Here is a 19189-nt window from a genome sequence, read left to right as displayed (position 1 = left end):
AGTAGCTTGGGACTCATTGGTGTCTCTTAGAAGTGAGGTCACACATAGAGGCTTCCATGAAAATTAACACCTTGAGGTTCTCCTGATACTCAAGATAGAAACTCCCAGTATGTTTCATTTTCAAGATATTTGAGTGGTTTGAATAAGCCATAAGGTACAGTGAATCTAAGTAAAATTAAGAAAAGTTTCTAAAATTATAGTGGTCAAAAAGACAGGTTGATTACTAGAGACCTTAGTAGGTTTCAAATCCAGTCCAAAGCATGTTTGTTGAAAGCACTCAGTAGATGGCAGATGCTTGTATTTACTCTTCTCTTAGTTCAAAAACTGATGGATGGCTCTGGACCACTCTCTTGATACTCCATGTTGGGAAGAGGATAAAGTGTCAGGAGGCTACACCAGCCCTGTAGGTTTTCTGGAACAGAGACTCTAAAGGCTTGAAAGATCTTGCAATTTCTTGCTCTATGGTGTACTCTGTGTGTGTGTCTGTGTATTTATAGACTACAAAAATTACTTTTTCTTAAAATAATATTGAGACAGGGTATCAGCTTGCATCGAAAATAGTGAAAGAATTACCATATATAAAACATTTCATCTATCAAAAGGTTATCCACATGTGAATTTCCTCTAGTTTCTCTTAAGCAGTTAAAGAGGAAGAGTTTATATTTGGCCTGAAAAGGGCATCCCCATTAGTAGCCATGAGCTGCATCGAGGTAGTTTAACTGCTTTAGAACTTTGTGCTCGGAACATTCTTAGCTGCCAAAGCATGGGCACCAAAAGTGAGGCGCATGGGTTCTTTAGTATCTGTCACATCAGAGAATGACAGTTCCAGGACGGTGACTACCTCCTAATGGTAAGTACTCACTTGTTTATCATTTCTTAGTTTCAAGAAAAAGAAAAGAGAAGTAGGCTGATTGTGATAGCAAGTGGTACTCTTAAAAATAAACAAAAGCAATGCAAGTCCAGCTTTAATCCTCAATGATGGTCATTTTTTCAGGTTTCTGTAGCTGGATCAGGCACTGGAAGAGGCTCCCCAGCTGTGACTCTAGTACAGTTACCTTCAGGCCAAACTGTACAGGTCCAGGGAGTAATTCAGACACCACATCCATCGGTTATTCAGTCACCACAAATACAAACTGTTCAGGTTAGCTTCCCTCCCTGACCATTTGTCTTTGACCTTCTTGAGCTTTAAAACTTCTTTTGTTTAATTCATTTATCATCATTTTTCTTTATTTTATTTTATTCTTTTGGAGATAAGGTCTCATTATGTAGCTAAGGCTAGCTTTAAACTCCTCCTCCTTCTCCTCCTCCTCTTCCTCCTCCTCCTCCTCAGCCTCTCAAATCATGGGACTACAGGCATGTGCCACCACACTTGGCTCTTTTGTGTAACTTTATATTGAAGACGTCTTCTTGGATACTTGGAAGAATTTCTTTTTATGTATGGTACATTGTTTTTTGCTGTGTATATAGATTGACTTATGGGTTGGAGTTTTGTTGTCACTCTTAATTTACATGATGAATAATTGCTAGTTAAACAGTTCTTTTAGCTTATTTTCAGACTTTTATTTATTTAGCAAAGCTCTCTAGTGGTATTTGGGGGTTCTTGGAAGACATTGTAATAAAAATAGTACTGTGAAGACTAGAGTCCTGGCTGGCTTTGAACTCACTTTGTAAGCCAAGTTGGCCTGAAACTTACAGCAGACCTCCTGCCTCAGCCTCTTGAGTGCATCATTGCACTTGGCTCAGAAATTTATTTTAGATTTAGTGAATGCAACCTTTAGATGTCAGGATATTACTATTTACTTATTTTGGTGCTGAGATGTAAACTCCAGATCTTGGTGCATGCTAAGTAACATGCCCTAGCGCCTACCGTATCCTTGTCACTGGGGCACTGTATTTCCATGTCATATACCTCCTCAGATTGAACCTGGGCTTTTGTAGATGTGATTGTGATACAGATACATGTTGTACTAATTATTATTGTTACCAGAGTGGTCACAGGTCCTAAATTCTTGAAAGTAGTTTTTTTCATTAACAGATGTAAATTATTATGTATGCACTTTATAGCATACTTTTCTTATCTACTGAACTGATTTCTGTTTCTTTTTTAGGTCAAGTTCTTATTATTCTTTAAGTGTAGAAATTATTTGAACCTAACTGGTGACAAAAAGCCTCAAATATATGAGGAAAAGGGACAGGCATATACTTAATCTTGCCTTTGCCTGCATGCCTGAATGTAGTTTATCACAGAACACCGTGAGGACTGACATGATAAATTCACATGCTTTCTAAGCTTGCTTGTCTTTTCAGAATAAGTATCTTTTCTTTGTTCTTGGGGTGTAAAAATAATTCCTATCGTTGTCTTTAGTTTTCTGTGATGACCCTTGATTCCAAGAATTTGTAATTTCTGATCCTAGTTTTCCCTCATTGTTCCTTACATTATGGCTTTTATTGGAAGTACAAATTTTACCTGGCTGGTGTTGGAAGGCAGCATTGTCTTATAGTCTGAATACTTTGTTATTGCTGTTGTTTTGTTAAGTAATGATTTGATTGACTTTTTAGAGATAAATGCTCATAGATCTTGTCTTAGAATTTCTGTGTTTTAAGTGACAAATCATTCTGCATGAACTTTAAATTTTTTAATGTTTTTACTAGTGTATATTAATTATGTGTAATTCATTATATAATTATATTCATTCATTATTATATTTCATAATGTATTTTGTTCATATTCATCACAACTTTTCTATTTCTTTCTTTGTCTGTTTTTTTGAGAAAGGGTTTCTCTGTGTAGCCCTGGCTGTCCTAGAACTTGGTCTGTAGACCAGGCTGGCCTCAAACTCATAGAGATCTGCCTGCCTCTGCCTCCCAAGTATTGGGATTAAAGGTATGTGCCACCACTCATCTCAACTTTTCTAAACTGGATAAAATAATGGCTTCTACTGCACATGAGGGAAATGCTGCAGTTTAGGACAGCTGTGTGAAATGTATTGCCAGTGTAAGGTACATGCTACATGACCATATAAGGCAACATTTTCCCCCCAATAGGTTATGTTCATTATATGTGTGTTTTTGTGTATTGTATCCATGACTAGAAGTGTCATATATATATATGTATGTGTATACACACTTATACACCTGTCTATATTCATTGAAAACTATATATTCCTTCTATTAAAATCATAAATGAATTTTTAATATATTTTTACTTGGCAAACAATTTTTATCAATTTATTCTGAATAGTATTTTGTTTTGAAGTGTGTATACATTGTGGCATGACTAAACTGGCTAGTTAAAATATGTATTACTTTATGTCATTATTGTTTTTTTCCATGCTGGAAATACTTTAAATCTACACAAACTTGTAATTTTCAAGAGAAAATATACTGATACTCTTCTTCCTCCTCCTTCTTCTTAGCATTTTTCTGGAGAATATTCATGAAGCTCAAGCTGGCTTCAAACTCACAGTGTCCCTAAGAATGACTTTGAATCTCATATGCTCCGTTTCTACCTTCAAATGCTGGCTTTATGGGCATGCACCACCACACCAGGTTTTATGTGGTGCTGGGGTCAAACACATGGCTTCATGTACAGTGGAAGCACTCTACACTGAGCCCCAGCCCCAGCCCCATGCTGTTCTTAACTGTACTCACTATGTTATGTAGCAGGAACTACATGTTCTTGCTTGTGTTCTTGATATTTTTAGTTTTTTCCCACATTAGATTCTCATGTAATTCTGACATGAAGTTTCATAAACTTACCTCCCCTAAACCTTAGAGTTAAATGACTAAATAAATTGGCAGAAGACATATTTAGAGATTCATTATTTTAGTTTTCTCATTTTCTTTAATTGTCATTTGTTGCCTGGCTTGAAAACGAATTCATGCTGAAAACGCTAATGCTTTTATTTTTATCTGTCTATCTATCCATCCATCCATCCATCCATCCATTTATCATCCGCCCACCCCACCCCCCAATCTATATTTAATGTGGGCGTGTCTTTTGGGTGCATTCCATAGTGTCTACTTGGAGATCAGAGGACAACTAGTGGGAGTTTGTTCTCTCTGTCTTCTGTGTGGGTCTTGGGGCTGAACTCAGGCTGTCAGGCTTAGAGGCAAGTGCTTTTATTCACTGAGCCATCTTACTGGCCCTTTAAATATAAATTTATTTTGACTTCAGAATCTTTAAACTCTAACATACTCTTGTAATATAAATCCTTTCCTTAATAAGCCCAGTTTACTGACTTGTTTACATATTCATTCTTCTTTGGGCCTACCTAATGCCTGACTTTCTTTTTTCTTTTTTCTTTTTTTTTTTTTTGGTTTTTCAAGCTAGGGTTTCTCTGTGTAGTTTTGTGCTTTTCATGGAACTCACTTTGTAGACCTTGAACTCACAGAGATCCGCCTGCCTCTGCCTCCCGAGTGCTGGGATTAAAGGCGTGCGCCACCACTGCCCGGCCTATGCCTGACTTTCATACTCAGCTTAAAGCCTGTGATAATGTGAAGAGAGCACTAAATTGGGTAGTTTTTCTGCTTCTGTTATGGTCTCACACTGATATCTGGACTTAAAAGGACACATTCAGGTTTGGGGTTTGGGGTCTGAAGTGGTTTATGTTTTCCCTTTCCTGTGATGCCTCACATGGTATTCCAGATATTCTTTCCATTGAATTTATGTAGTGTTTATTATGTGTACCATTCTTTACAACCCTTTCCACACAAGCACTAAGCTGAATTCTACCAGTAGACTCCTAATCTACATTTTTTGAATGAGGATGAAGATCATATATTTTATGATGCGTTTCAGAAAATCTTGTATTATAGGTAGCAACAATTGCAGAGACAGATGATTCTGCAGAATCAGAAGTAATCGATTCTCATAAACGTAGAGAAATTCTTTCTCGGAGACCCTCGTATAGGTGAGTTAACTAACTTTCCTACTGGAATATTTCTACCCAAAAAGGTACAATAATTATAAAGCAAAATAATTATTTATAGCTTTTCTGTTGTCTGTTTCTTTCTATATACTAATTGCTTATATTGTTAAATTATATTTTAGAAAAATACTGAATGAACTTTCCTCTGATGTGCCTGGTATTCCCAAGATTGAAGAAGAAAAATCAGAGGAAGAAGGAACACCACCTAACATTGCTACCATGGCAGTACCAACTAGCATATATCAGACTAGCACGGGGCAATACAGTATGTATGCTACGATTCCATAGACACAGTGCTAGCTTTAAGTCTTCCCTAGTTACAGTGAAGCTGCGTGGGCTTGGGCATCTGATGCTTCATTAACAACTGTGCATTGTTAACAACTGTGTGTCATAGAATAAAAAGTACATGTTAAAGCAGTAAGATATCTGTATTGGCAGCTGAAAAGTGAAAGTCTTATTGCTGAGTATGAAAGATAAGTTAAAAGTTGAAGGGAGGGAGTCCTATTTACATGTTTATATTCATCTCAAGTAGAAGTTTTGAAGTTCTTGTTTTTGTTGTCTTCATGATATAAATGTCTGTATTTCATTGTTGCTGGCTTTTGTTGCCAATAACTTATTGCACTTAATCTAAAAGAGGTAACTATGTTTTCTAAGTTGTGTTTTAAATGTAATTTTGTTTTCACTCTGTTAATTTGTGCTGCAGTTTTTCTAGAAGAACAAAAGTGATTTAACTTTCAAACTGTAGCAATTGGATAGATCATTTTATTTGAACTTTACCCACTGGAAGCTCTAATAAACAGATACATTGGCATTTAGTCTTGTGCATTTTAATGGATTGTTACTTCTGTGCTTTTTGTTTTAACTAAAGCACTAATTATTTTCCCACTTTCCAAGTCAAGGACATTTGCTAAACAAAAATAATGAACCATGATACCTAGCAAGCAAAATAAAAGGGAAGAGAGGCAGGCAGGGGAACTGCTGCTTGGGTACTTGGGGTTGTGTGATGTTAAATACTGTGTCCAAATAAAGTGTGAAGACTTCACATTTTCAGTTTTCCTCTTAAAACGTACTAATACCCCCAAAGCCTCAAGGCTTGGCTGTTAAAATGTGCTATTATTTTCTTTTGTGTATGGAAAGCTCTTACAAGGTTACTAGGGTTTGCTGTTGTTGTTTGTTTCCTAGAATTCCTCCTGTGTTGATAGATGTTTGCAATATTAAATTAAATCCCTTTGGTAATTTTGGGTAGATACCCTCATGATAGCTGTCTGAGATGCATGTAATTTGTCCACACTCTTTACAGGATGCTGAATGCACATGTTCAAAATGACCTTTTGTTTCCATCTTTATGTTTCTTTGATTCATTGGGACTAGTGGTGAATGTTTTAGGACTATAAACCAGAGCTTGCCAGCTTGTGTGCCTTTGTAGTACCATTCTAGGTGTCAGGAGGGCAGAACTTCTTAGCTCTTGCTCCCTAGACAGGCTGAGCAGGCCTGGGAGGCTAGAGCCTCCTGACCGAGCCCCAGCCTTGAGCAACTTTGCCTGTTTACCCAGTGGGCTGTTCATACTATTGTTTTCTGTTTGTGCTGTGACAGGGAAAGGTTGGTAATCACTGCTGAAAGAATGTTAAGACTTTTGAAAGTTTTCGGAATGAGCTAAGAGGCTGTAATCTTGGCATTTCTCTGGCATAGTCTGATACTACGTAGGACTACATGGCAACAGTGATCTATCTACAGAGAATAGGGAAGTTGATGCTGTGGGCTAAGTTCCTTAGATTATTACTACAAAAATGTGACATAGTGAAATTAAAGCTAAGACAATGTTGAAGCTGGAGAGGATGTGGTGAAGGACTCTGGTGTCTGCATTTATTCACTCAATAATCAGGTCAAGAGGTGTCTCAGGTTTTAGTCTTTGAGGTGGGAATAATTTCAGTGGCCAAACTGTGGGGTTTGTGTGAAGACAATAGAAAATAACAGGTCAAACTGGGAAGAAAAAGATGTGCAAATGTTGGGAGGAGACAAAGAAGTGTAGATTAGCTGTGATAATCTCCACGTGCATTAAACCCTCTCTTTTCAAGGAGCTTTTGTGCCATGACTCCTGTGCTCCTGGCACCAGCTTCCACACTTGGCATGTAAGCTCACTGGCTGTAAGATACAGGATTGGGGGATGAATCAGGAGTTCCAGGCAAAACTAGACAACATGTGTAGAGAAGTTCAGCATTTACTTGTTTGTCCCATAAGAATAATTTCTATACTTCAATTAGAGAACATTTATATTTATATTACACCTTTTCATACATACAAGATCCATTGTAATTAATCTTATTCTTACTAAGTAAAACTTAGTGTGTCTTGATGCTTTTATATGTTATATATAAATATTTAATAGAAACAGTTGTTAGCATTCTTTGGCTTTTAAAATAGTTTGACTAGAATTTCTGTATGTTTTTCTATGCATTGTTTTGAATCACTCAATTTTAATTGTGACATGAGTATTGAAATTGAGGAAATAAAAATATATTTACTTAATTTCTCCCACATAAAAATAGTTACATTAAAATTATTCTGTATATGTATGTACATGTGTGCACATACGTGCACAGGTGCCCTTGCTTACACATGCATGTATAAAAGCTACAGGCTGACATGAGGTGTCTTCTTCTATGGCTTCTTTGCCTTATATTTTGAGTCAAGGTCTCATCTGGAGATCACCATTTTGGCAAGACTTTGTGGCCAGTGAGCCTCTAGTATTCACTCATTTCCACTAACTGCTGGGGTTACAGATGCATAGGACCATGCCCAGCTTTTACATAAGTGATGGGGAGGGAGCCAGGTCCTCATGTCTGCACAGCAGGCACTCTTCCCACGGAGCCGGCTCTCTAGCCCAAAGTCATATTTCTAACAGTTGAAATATATTTGTTGGCAATTGATCTTACTGTTTTAGTTTTGGTAGTTCTAGGGATCCATCTGGGACCTTATACATGTTAGATAAGTGCTCTTTACTGAGCTGCATCCTTAGCTTTTGCTTACTATTATCACAAAAATTAAATATTTTCACTAGGAACAGGAAAAATAGGTAGACTGAAAAACAGAACTTACAAAATTTAAACGTTAAACAGGCAAGGATTCATTGTTACAGCACCAAAAAATAGCTACAGCTGCAGAGCCTGCCGGGACACAGATCCTTGCAGTGGGTCTGTTGTCTGACGGAGGAAGCCAGGGGTATGGTCCCCGGGAGAACACCTACCTGGTATGTGTGAGGCCTGGGCTTCAATCTCCAGCACATGGTCAATTGGTTTGGTCAAGGAAAGTCTGTTCCACCTCAGGGGAGTATCCTGAGATAAGCTACCATATGATGGCATTTGAGATAGTGTTAGCAAAGAATATTACTAGCTGCATGAAACATTTAAAATATACAGTGAATCAGAAAAGCAAAAGGGAAAAGAAAATTAAATGTCTTAAAGAAATTTAAACGAAGTTTAAAAAATATTCATTTTATGTGTATGGGTGGCTTTGTGTGAGTGTATGTCTGTTCACCATGTGTATCCCTGGTGCCTGGGAAGGCCAGAAGAGCTCATCAGATCGATCCTCTGGGACTGGAGTTACGGACAGTTATGAGCTGCCATGTGGGTGCTAAGATTCAAACCTGGGTCTTCTGCAAGAGCAGCCAAGTGCCCTTAACCACTGAGCTATCTCTCTACCCAAATGATTAAAGGTTTTTAATTTAATAAATTTTCTCCTCTGAGGAAAAATTAAACCCATACTCTGCTACCCCCAACCTCTTCCTTTAACAGTGAAAGGCTGTCACTAAGACTTCACATTATTCTTTCTAGATATCCCATTTTTTCCTCTCTCCTACTATATTTTACTAAGAATCTTATTGGAATGAGTCTCTATGACTCATCATTTCTGGATATGAAAGGTAAGTGGGTCAAACCAAAATCCACCTAAAAGACAAGTATGGCTATTGTGGACTGCTTAAAGAACCCAGAATTAAAATGTTCTCTTAGTTTATATTAATTATATATAATAATGGGTTTCATTATGACATTTTCATACATATGCATATATTATAAGAATTTAGAACTTTAGGATGCTCATATGAATGAACACTTTTCTCATAAAGGCAATTGGTTTACACATTCTAAAGAAACTATATTTTTATATTCTTAGCAGTGACATTGCTTACATCCCCCTAGTAACTTTCAAAATTATTTGTGTAGTTAGTGTCGTGTAAATATGTTTTTTTGACCTTTGTATTTCTTTTCTCATAGTAACTGTGATTTAATCTTTTTCTGTTAATCTGGCTTTTAAGACACGGGATTTAGTCCCTCTTTCTTCTCATTTTCTCTCCTGCCTCCACACCCCAGTTCCAGTGCCAGGCATCAAACCAAGGCCTTGTGCTTTGTGCATTTACTCCACCACTGGGCCACTTCTGCTATCCTGTTAGATATTAATGTAGTAGCCCGGCAGTGGTGGCGCACTCCTTTAATCCCAGCACGCAGAGGCAGAGACAGGTGGATTTCTGTGAGTCTGAGGCAAGTCTGACCTACATAGTTTCAGGACAGCTAGTGCTACACAGCAAAACTCTGTATCAAAGAAAACAAAAACAAGACCCCAAACAAAACAAAGAAACAAAAATTAATGTAGTGAAATTTCAGTTTTGAGTTTTTCAGTTACAGTTTGAAATTAGAGTAGATTTGAATCATATTTACTTAAATGTTTACATGCTTATGCATTTGAATTACTTCTATGCACACGTTTAGAATAAAAAATATATATGAATTGAGTAACGAGAGCTCAGATCTTAAGTTGAGTACATTCTACTCATTTGCTTGGAAACTTTTCCAGTTTTCCAAATTTTTTTCTTTTGAAGCAGTCTCCCTATGTAGCTCTGGTTGGAACTCAATATGTAGACCAGGCTGGCCCCGAATTCATAGAGGTCTGCCCAGCTCTTTCTCTTCTGTCACTATCAGAAAGGGGTGACACTATCATACCTGGCCAGGTTTCCACTTCTTAAATCATCTTTTCTGTTTTTATCAATTATATAGGACTTACAATTTGCCTTTTGGGCTTGGGGACATCCAGTTCAGTTGGTAGAGTGCTTGCCTAATGTGTATAAAGCTCTGGTGGTCTCTCCAGTACGGCCGGAAACGAAGAGTAGAGTATATACCACTAACTTGAGCACTGGGGAGGTGGAGGCAGGAGGATCAGAAACCTAAGGTCATCATCAGCTGCATATTAAGTTCAAGGCCAGGCTGAGACATGAGTCCTTGTCTCAAAAACAAGTATCTTCTTACTAAAAGTTTTGAATCTTCATCTCATAAATGATATTTTCCTCCTTTAATAATACTAATAGCTTTGATAGGAGGTTGTGTAATGCCAGTGAGTAATGGAAGTAACAGATTTCTGGCATAGTTTTGTGTCCCAGAAATATGTGGTATTTATTGCCTTGGACTAGCAGATAAGTTTTGTCATCCTATCTGGTACCATTTTATTCTATGTAATGTTATTAAGGATATAGAAAATAAGTACTAGCCGGGTGGTGGTGGCGCACGCCTTTAATCCCAGCACTCGGGAGGCAGAGGCAGGCGGATCTCTGTGAGTTCGAGGCCAGCCTGGGCTACCAAGTGAGTCCCAGGAAAGGTGCAAAGCTACACAGAGAAACCCTGTCTCGAAAAAAACAAACAAACAAACAAACAAAAAAAAAGAAAATAAGTACAGTCAAAATTAAAAGACATTTTTTCATTTGCTTGAGTCCCAGTCAATATTTATGGACCTGTATAGACTCTGCTTTGTTAACAAGTATGTAAATTTCAGTGATAGGAGCCCTTATGCCTTTGTATGAGTCACTTCAGGAAAGCATTTAAAAGGCTAGATCTGGGTTGGAGAGATCATGCCTCTGACAATACCTACTACTTTTTCAAAGAACTGGACTCTGCTTCTAGCCCGCATCTCAGTCAGCTCACACCTGCCTGTAACTCCACTTCAGCAGATCTGACACCCTCATTTGGTGTCTGAGGTCACACACACACACACACAGACACACACACACACACACACACACACACACACACGAATAATACAACTTAAAAATTTAAAAGCCTAGGTCCCCAGGGTAAAATGACTGGGAGATACAAAGATACTTTATTTTCATGATTACTAGTGACCATTCAATTGTGAATACTCCAGACACCCCCCCCCCCCACACACACACACATACACAGTAGTGGCTCAAAAGATGAATGGGCAGGATGACAGAAATAGCTCTTCACAGTTGAGCATGGTAGCGTATGCCTATTATCCCAGTCAGTATGTAGGAGATAGAGGCAATAGGATCAAGAGTTCAAGGTCATCTTCTAGTTCTAGGACAACCTATACTGCATGAGACACCAACTCAAAAACTCAGGACGACAAATACATTTCTTTTCACTGTTACGTTTGTTGGAAGCTTTCTGTAATAGCTTTGCTCTTTCAGCACACGGTCTCACTGTAGCTTAGACTATCCTGGAGCTCATGTTGGTCTTGCTGTGTCTCCCAGAATGCTAGGATTACAGGCACATGCCAACATGCCTGGCTGATAAGTTTTGTTTATTGTTTGTTTTTAAAGGCTAAAATAAAATATATATCTAAATTCATTCAGACATATCTTATTTTTCCTACTTTTATCTTTATTGATGTTTATTAAAAGCCAATTATTCTATCTTTGGATATTTTAGCTCCTTAGAAGTTCCTGCTTAAATCTGTTACTACAGATAGCCCATTTCCAGAATCTCTGAAACATTAACCTTTATTTTCCAACAGTAGATAGCCTTTTGAATGGGAAGAGCCTCTAGCATTTCCTAATGCTAGAGTCCGAAGCCCTGTCCGTATAAACTATGAAAGGCTGATGGAAGAGGTTTATCAGTAGGAATGTTTCCTGTGTCTGGCGTGGTAGCTTGTACCAGATCCAACTGTGCTATGAAGTATATTCAGTTTTGTTCATGAAATTCTGTATGTATTTCCATTTAATTATATTGTGGTTTCACCAGAAAATAAAATGACAAACAGATCCTTAATATTATAATCTGTTCATATTATGAAAACAAAAGAAGTTTTAGTTGTAAATTTAGGAGAAGAATTACTTAAAAATACTAAAAAGGAAAAATTAAGAAAAAATAGGAAAAAAAACCAAAATAATTTGGTACTTACCTCAGTTAGGATTCTAATAACTTCTCCAAAAGCCTGATATTTTATTGTTGAGAAGTTAAAGATAAAATATGATTTCTGTGACTGGGGTTTGAAACCACCACTTAACTCAGAGTTACAAGTCCCTCCCTTCCTTCCTCCTTCTTCCTTCCGTCCTCCCTTCCTTCCTTCCTTCCTTCTTTCCTCCCTTCCGTCCTCCCTCCCTCCCTTCCTTCCTTCCTTCCTTCCTTCCTTCCTTCCTTCCTTCTTTCCTTCTTTCCTCCTCCCTCCCTTCTTCTTTCCTTCCTTCCTTCCTTCCTTCCTTCCTTCCTTCCTCCTTTCTTCATTCCTTCTTTCTTTCCTTCCTTCCTCCTTCCTTCTCCTCCCTCCCTCCCTCCCCCCCTCCTTCCTTCCTTTTTTCCTTCCTTCCTTCCTCCATTCGTCCTTCTTTCTCTCATTTCTGTGAATGTTTGGGATTGTATCCTGTGCCTAGTGCATGATCTGAGCATGCACTCTACCACTAAGCTGCAGACACCCTCAGCTCTTAAAACTGCCTCTCATTTGACAATAAATTAGCTAGGTGATTTAAAGTACATGCTTAACGTAATTGCATACCCAATGGAAATGTCACTGACCATTTCCTAATTCTCAGAAGAATGTTGTTTATAACCAAAAATATTTGAAAGAGTTAGTAATGCTTCAAAGCTAGACTGTGTATCTCAATAGCTGTTCTTCCAGAGGCCCCAGATTAGATTCCCAGCACCGGCGTGGCATCTCACAATGGCATAACTCCAGTTCTAGGAGATCCAGGGCACCCTTCTGGCCTTTACAAACACCATGGGGTGCACAGGCAATACACTGTACACATTTAAAAAAAATTGAGTGGAATAGATACCTAGAAGGAAAACTTTGTGGACTCTAGGAATAATAAAAAAAATTCTGAATACAAAATACACTCAACAGCAAAACCAAAATAAATAACTTGTATTGATAATCTTTTATGAAGCCCACCCCACGATGAAGAAGCTAGTGTTCCTTAGTAGTCCCACTTGGACTTAGACTAAAGTAACTGTGGAAGTAATGGTAGTATATAGAATATATTATATTCTCCCAATATGGGATTAAAGTAACTCAGAATTCTCTAATATTTCTTCTCTTTTTCTGTTAAGTTGCTATAGCCCAAGGTGGAGCAATCCAGATTTCTAACCCAGGATCTGATGGTGTTCAGGGACTCCAGGCATTAACAATGACAAATTCAGGAGCTCCTCCGCCAGGTGCTACAATTGTACAGTATGCAGCACAGTCAGCCGATGGCACACAGCAGTTCTTTGTCCCAGGCAGCCAGGTGGTTGTTCAAGGTATATTTTATTAATCTAATACATTTAGAGTACCCGTGGGTTGCTGTGTCTCACCTTTTAGTGTCTATCTGCAGTGTTGTGAAATATACAGGGGTAGATTTTTAGGAGGGATGGGAGACACTTTCACAAGTTCAAAGAAATACTTATACTTCAGAGAAGTTAAAGTATGGTTCTCACTGAAGAAAGGATAATTTCAGAGCAGCATGATAAAAGAAAGGGAGATGGAAACATGAATGCATTTTTAAATTAAGTAAACTCTTTCATTTAGTGTCACAGTGTCAGTGTATTTTTACTTTAAAAAATTTTTGTTTATTATTACTGTGCCTGTTCGTGTGCATGTGTGTGTGCGTGTGTGTGTATACAGTGCTCATGCTATGGTGTGTGTGGAAATCAGAGGATAGCTTTGATATATAGTTACTTCATCTCACATTTTATGTGGGTTCTGGATCAGACTCAGAATATCAGGTTTGTATGGTAAAACCCTTTACTGACTGAGCCGTCTCGCTGGCCTCCAGTATGTGTCTGTTAACTTTTATGTGGGTATTCAAGTTCATAGCCAGTAATGTCTTCAGTTTGTTCTTCTCTCCTACCTTAATTTTCAAGTCTAATTTTTACACACCTCATTTAAAAACGAGTGCCAATTTTCATATATTTTAGACTCTTCTTAGTATTTAAGGTCTCCATTCTAGGTCTTATGAACCAAGTCTGTAGTGAAATAAGACAGGATGTAGCCATAAGCTTTTAGGGTTGCCTGTGAGTTGAGTTAAAACTGGGTTATACATTATTTTAATTTCATTCAGCTGTGCTTATGATAACTATAAAGCATGTATTTAATACAACTTAAAAATCATGGTTTAATTCTAATCTTTTGGTGGATCTATTTGTCTAGAATGCATCACACTCACATTAAGGAAAGTAATATCTGTTCTTTTATTTTGAGTGTCTTGAGAATATGGTCCAGCTGACCTAGAACTTGAAGAAGTTCCCCTGCCTCAGCTTCCTAAGGGCTGAGATTACAGTCATGTGGCACTATGCCTGGTTGATGAATCCCTTTACTCTTACATATTTGAGGAATGAGTGTGGGGGATAATAAAAGAATATGGAGTCTGAAAAGGGCGGGAGAGATGGCCCAATGGTTAGTGCTTGCTGCACAATCATGAGGACTGGAGTTTAGATCCCAGCATTCACACAAAAAAGTCAAGTGTAATGCATATGCCTGTAACCACAGCTCCAAAGATGGTGGAAACAGGATTTCTGGCTTCCAGCCTAGCCGAGAAAACAGGAACCTCAGGTTCAGACCCTACCTCAAAGAAATCAGCAGAGTCAGAGGAGGACACTGGCTGTCTTCTGGCCACACACACATATACACATATACTCCACACAGACACAGAAACACATTCAAAGAAATAAATCTATCCTTAAAACAAGAAAGACTGAAGCTGGATATGGCCGTGCATGCCAATAATTCCAGGACCTGGGAGGCAAGAGGGTTACTCTGAGGTGGTTTGGTTTTGTTTTGTTTTGGTGTTTGGTTTTTTGTGTAACAGCCCTAGCTGTCATGGAACTAACTCTATAGACCAGGCTGGCCTCGAACTTACAGAGATCCACCTGCCTCTGCCTTCCGAGTACTGGGATTAAAGGAGTGTGCCACCACTGCCTGGCTACTCTGAGTTTTAAGCCCACCTGGACTACACATGAGTTCCCAATCAGCCAGGGTTCTGTAGTGACACCCCATCCTCCCAAACCAAACAATAAAACAAAGATCCCCCCAAAAAGAACCAAAGAGGTGGTATTTTATGGGGGTAAAAATGGTATTTACACACTGATGCTTTTCTTACCATTCATAAATGTTTCTTGTTTGTCTAATGAATGAATAGTCTTTTCTTCTCCTGTCACCTGCTTTACATGGAAAAATAGCAAAATTGATACTTTTAAAAATGTCTTTAGACTTTTTCATGTTTTATATAATATACATCTAAGTTTTATACTTTGGGGGTTAAAAATCATTTTCTTCAAGTTTTAAACCTATTTTATTTTACTTTTGTGTGGGGTATACATGTATACATATCTGTGTCTGGGTGGGTTTCTGCCTCCCAACTGCTGGGATTGCAGGCATGCACCCAGCCTGGCTTTTTCTTGAGTGCTGGGAACCAAACTCAGGCTCTCAAACTGTGTGGCAAGCACTCCACAGGCTAAACGGTTTCCCAGCCTCTCCTTTTGCTCTCACTGTTTCCATTGTTTTGAGCCAGAAACCCAGGAGTTATTCTTCACACTCCTATCCCTCTCTATCCAAAGCCCCTTCATGGATTCTTCCCAATAGTTACGTCAGAAGGTTGTCATTTCTTCCACCCACTACTGTCATCCAGTTCGGGCAGCTGCCCCTGTGGTCTGGAATACCACAACAGACGACCTTCTTGGAGCTGATAGCTGTAGGACAACTTTTCAGTACTCCTGATCGTGCTAGGGCAGAGGCTGTGTTCCTGACTCAGTATGGGGAACACTGCCTCAGAGTTCATTCAGATCCTTGTCATCACTTTCCTTCTAATGATGCTGGGAGCCATTAATACTTCTTAGAAACAAGATGTCTCCACCATCTCTGCTTTTATAGTATACTCTCTATTTATAGAGAGTGTGTTTGTGCAGGTTAAAATGGTATGCCCCCAAATTCCACCTAAGATCCCTTTAATCTATTCAAGATGAGATAAAATACCACAGACTGGACTGCTTTCATGATTCACCTTTATATTCTTATGGCTCTGGAGACTGGGAAGTCTAAGAATCAGTGTCTGTGGAGTACTGCTTCCTGATTCACACATAGCCGTCATCTCTCTGTCTCCTTACATGCTGAGAAAGGCAGGGGGCTCTCTAGGACATTGAAGCCACTCATGAAAGCTTATTGTATAACTTTCCCTGGGAGATGTGAACAATGTCTAGTAACCGAGGCTGGGGCAGCAACGACGACAATGAACGATTGTACCCGAGTCTGATGTGGTCAGTCAGTGAGTTGGCAGGGTCGCTTACAGGAGCACACTTGTAAAAGACCTTTTATAAAAAGGCCTTCCAACTTCGAGCTACACAAGTGAGTGGCTACTTTTAGGAGCATGGGGACTCAAATGCAGCTGCCTCACAGAAAAGATCATCCCAGCACAGGTGATGGATGGCCTAGTGCCCCCTGTCTACTCTGCAAGCAGCTCTGTGGTGGGAGAGTCTCCTCTGCTCAGCAACCATTACTGCTTTCTATAACCTTGAGGAGGGGACTCAAATCTTGCAGTTTCTGGAGCTTCTGGAAGACTTTGGTTTACTGGTGAATCCTGTGGGCCTCATCTTCCTCCTAGAAGAAGGGAAGGGATATTTTAATTAGAAAAAAAATCATCACACAGAAGAGCTCTACTCTCAGAACCTAATTACTCCCAGTACTCTCTTGCATTGGGGTTAGAATTTCGAGGGGTTGCACACGCATTCACTCAGTAGTGTGGTGCCAGACTACACTCAGAATGTCAGCGAACACTCGTTATGTGCTAGACAAAGTCCAGACTTCATGGTGTAGCCTACCTCTTCCTCTTATGCAGGCCTTGCTCCTTCACAAGCCTTCTCCTCATTCCCTCTGGTGACACGTAATCCTATCTTTCATTTCCTCTGACAGGCCTTTTTCCTCTCCACAGCCTTCATATCTACTTCTGACAGGCACCCTTCCCTCAGCTTCTATACATTATTCAGGTTTCACCTTAGATAACACCTCCTCCAGGAAGACTTCCCTGACTTTTCAAATACGGCCTAGGCAACCCCACAGTTCCTACTGCACCTTCTTAGGTAATGGATCACATGTACTGTCACTCTGTGTCCTGCCTCAGTGGTAAGTTCTGTTTGCATTACAGTGTTTAGAATCTAGCATGCTCTCGTGTGATAAATGTATACATTTTCCAAATAGAAGTGGTGTGGAGGCTCATGTCTATAATCCCACCACTTGGAATTATCCATCTGAAGGCAACCAAAGGAGGTGCTGGTCAAAAAGAAAGAAAGAAAGAAAAAAAAAGTCTTTATCTCTGAAAATGTTGTTATATAGTCTGATCAACAGTTTAGTGTAGGGGCCATATTAAAACTTTATTAATAGCAATAATCAACTTAGAAATGACCCATTCCCCTCTTTAAAAGTGGCATTATTTATTTATTGTGTGGGTGTGGGCATGCCACATACATGTCAGAGGACAACTTGCAGGAGTTAGTTCTCCCCTTCTACTAGGTAGGTCCTGGTGATTAAGCTCTGGTTGTCATGCTTGGTAGCACATGCCTTCACCCACTAAGTCATGTCATGGGCTCTTCTCTCAATTTTTACAGTAATATTTATTGACTGTCGGTGTACAAGTTTAAAGAAATATTGAGATAAAAATAAACCTGAACTCTGAAATTTTAAATAAGAATTATTAATATTATTCTAAACCCCAGAGCCTTAGGTGTACCTGGATGGGAAAGAATCTCGGTGGAGCCTTGTTGAGACTGACATTTGTGCTGATTCCTCAAATCATCTTCTTTAATCATCAGCTACAATTGTGATCTCATTGCAGGGGCTCTAGAAAACCATTAGAAATATGGATGGTCTGAGCCCTGTGGTCACCTCATCCATGCTTAAACATAAAGTCCTTGCCTTTACTGCAGCATGCTTAATTGAACAAAGTAAAACTACAGCATCTAAAAGAAATTGTTGCATCAGATATGGTGGTGTACACCTTTAATCCCAGCACATAAGAGTAGAGGCAGGTAGATCTCTGAGTTCCAGGCTAGCCAGAGATACACAGTGAGATCCTTTCGCAAAGGAAGGAAACTATTGACCATTTATGACATATATATACACATCATTAATATGAAATCAGATTGAGTTTTAATCATATAGGAGAATGGATTTTTTCCCTAAAGGTTTATTTTACTTTATTTTTTTAAGTTTTTTTTTAAAAGATTCATTTATTTTTATTTGCATTGGTGTTTTTGCCTGCACATATGTCTGTATGTGGGTGACAGATCCTCTGGAACTGGAGTTAACAGACAGTTGTGAGATGCCATGTGGATGCTGGAAATTGAACCTGGGTCCTTTGCAAGAGCAACCATTGCTCTTAACTGCTGAGCCATCTCTTGAGCCCCAGGAGAATGGAGTTTTACAACCCACTGGGGGGAAACAAAAAAGAAGGTCTTGTGAGACATGTTGGGTTTGTTTGTTTGTTTTCAGTAAAGATGAAAAAATATTCCAGGATGTAGGGCCTGATATACCTTATAATATGTGCCAGCTTTATGTCTGATCTTGGTATTGTTAAAGCTTCAATAATGATCTAGCTTTTTATGTGCTGAGATCTCATCAAGTAATCCAAATAAAAATTGACATTAAAAATTATGAGTAGCTGGGTGGTGGTGGTGCACGCCTTTAATCCCAGCACTCGGGAGGCAGAGGCAGGCCGATCTCTGTGAGTTCAAGGCCAGCCTGGGCTACAGAGTGAGATCCAGGAAAGGCATAAAGCTACAAAGAGAAACCCTGTCTCGAAAAACAAAAACAAAAACAAAAAAAAAAAATGAGTAGTAATTTAGTTATGAATTAAAAAAATCAAACTTCAAGGTATACTGAATCACAAATTTCTATTTCTATGGGTCAAAAAGATCAAATGTCAGTAAGTTCACATTAATCTGGCAGTTAAGGAAGGTGGTGCTTACACTCGCTGCTTTGGCACAGGGAGTTTCTAGACTATCGGCATT

At 38.9% G+C, this 19189-nt stretch overlaps 1 protein-coding gene across 13 annotated transcripts in view; it reads left to right on the top strand.

The window, feature by feature from the left end:
* Crem (cAMP responsive element modulator) overlaps positions 1–19189 on the top strand; it is an 80697-nt gene that overhangs the window by 46172 nt on the left and 15336 nt on the right. For 6 of the 13 annotated variants that reach the window (XM_059263706.1, XM_059263703.1, XM_059263709.1 and 3 more), the window contains 3 exons: positions 4819–4913; positions 5054–5196; positions 13265–13453. In XM_059263706.1, the coding sequence (XP_059119689.1) occupies positions 4819–4913; positions 5054–5196; positions 13265–13453 (427 nt within the window). Of the gene's footprint in view, positions 1–722; positions 851–994; positions 1142–4818; positions 4914–5053; positions 5197–13264; positions 13454–19189 lie in introns of those variants that run through there. The other 7 variants (XM_059263700.1, XM_059263698.1, XM_059263702.1 and 4 more) reach the window with 3 other exon arrangements.

This window comes from Peromyscus eremicus, chromosome 5 (assembly GCF_949786415.1).
Source record: "Peromyscus eremicus chromosome 5, PerEre_H2_v1, whole genome shotgun sequence".
Lineage (NCBI taxonomy): Eukaryota > Metazoa > Chordata > Mammalia > Rodentia > Cricetidae > Peromyscus > Peromyscus eremicus.
Note: the sequence above shows the minus strand (reverse complement) of the source record. Positions and strands in the feature narration are given on the sequence as shown.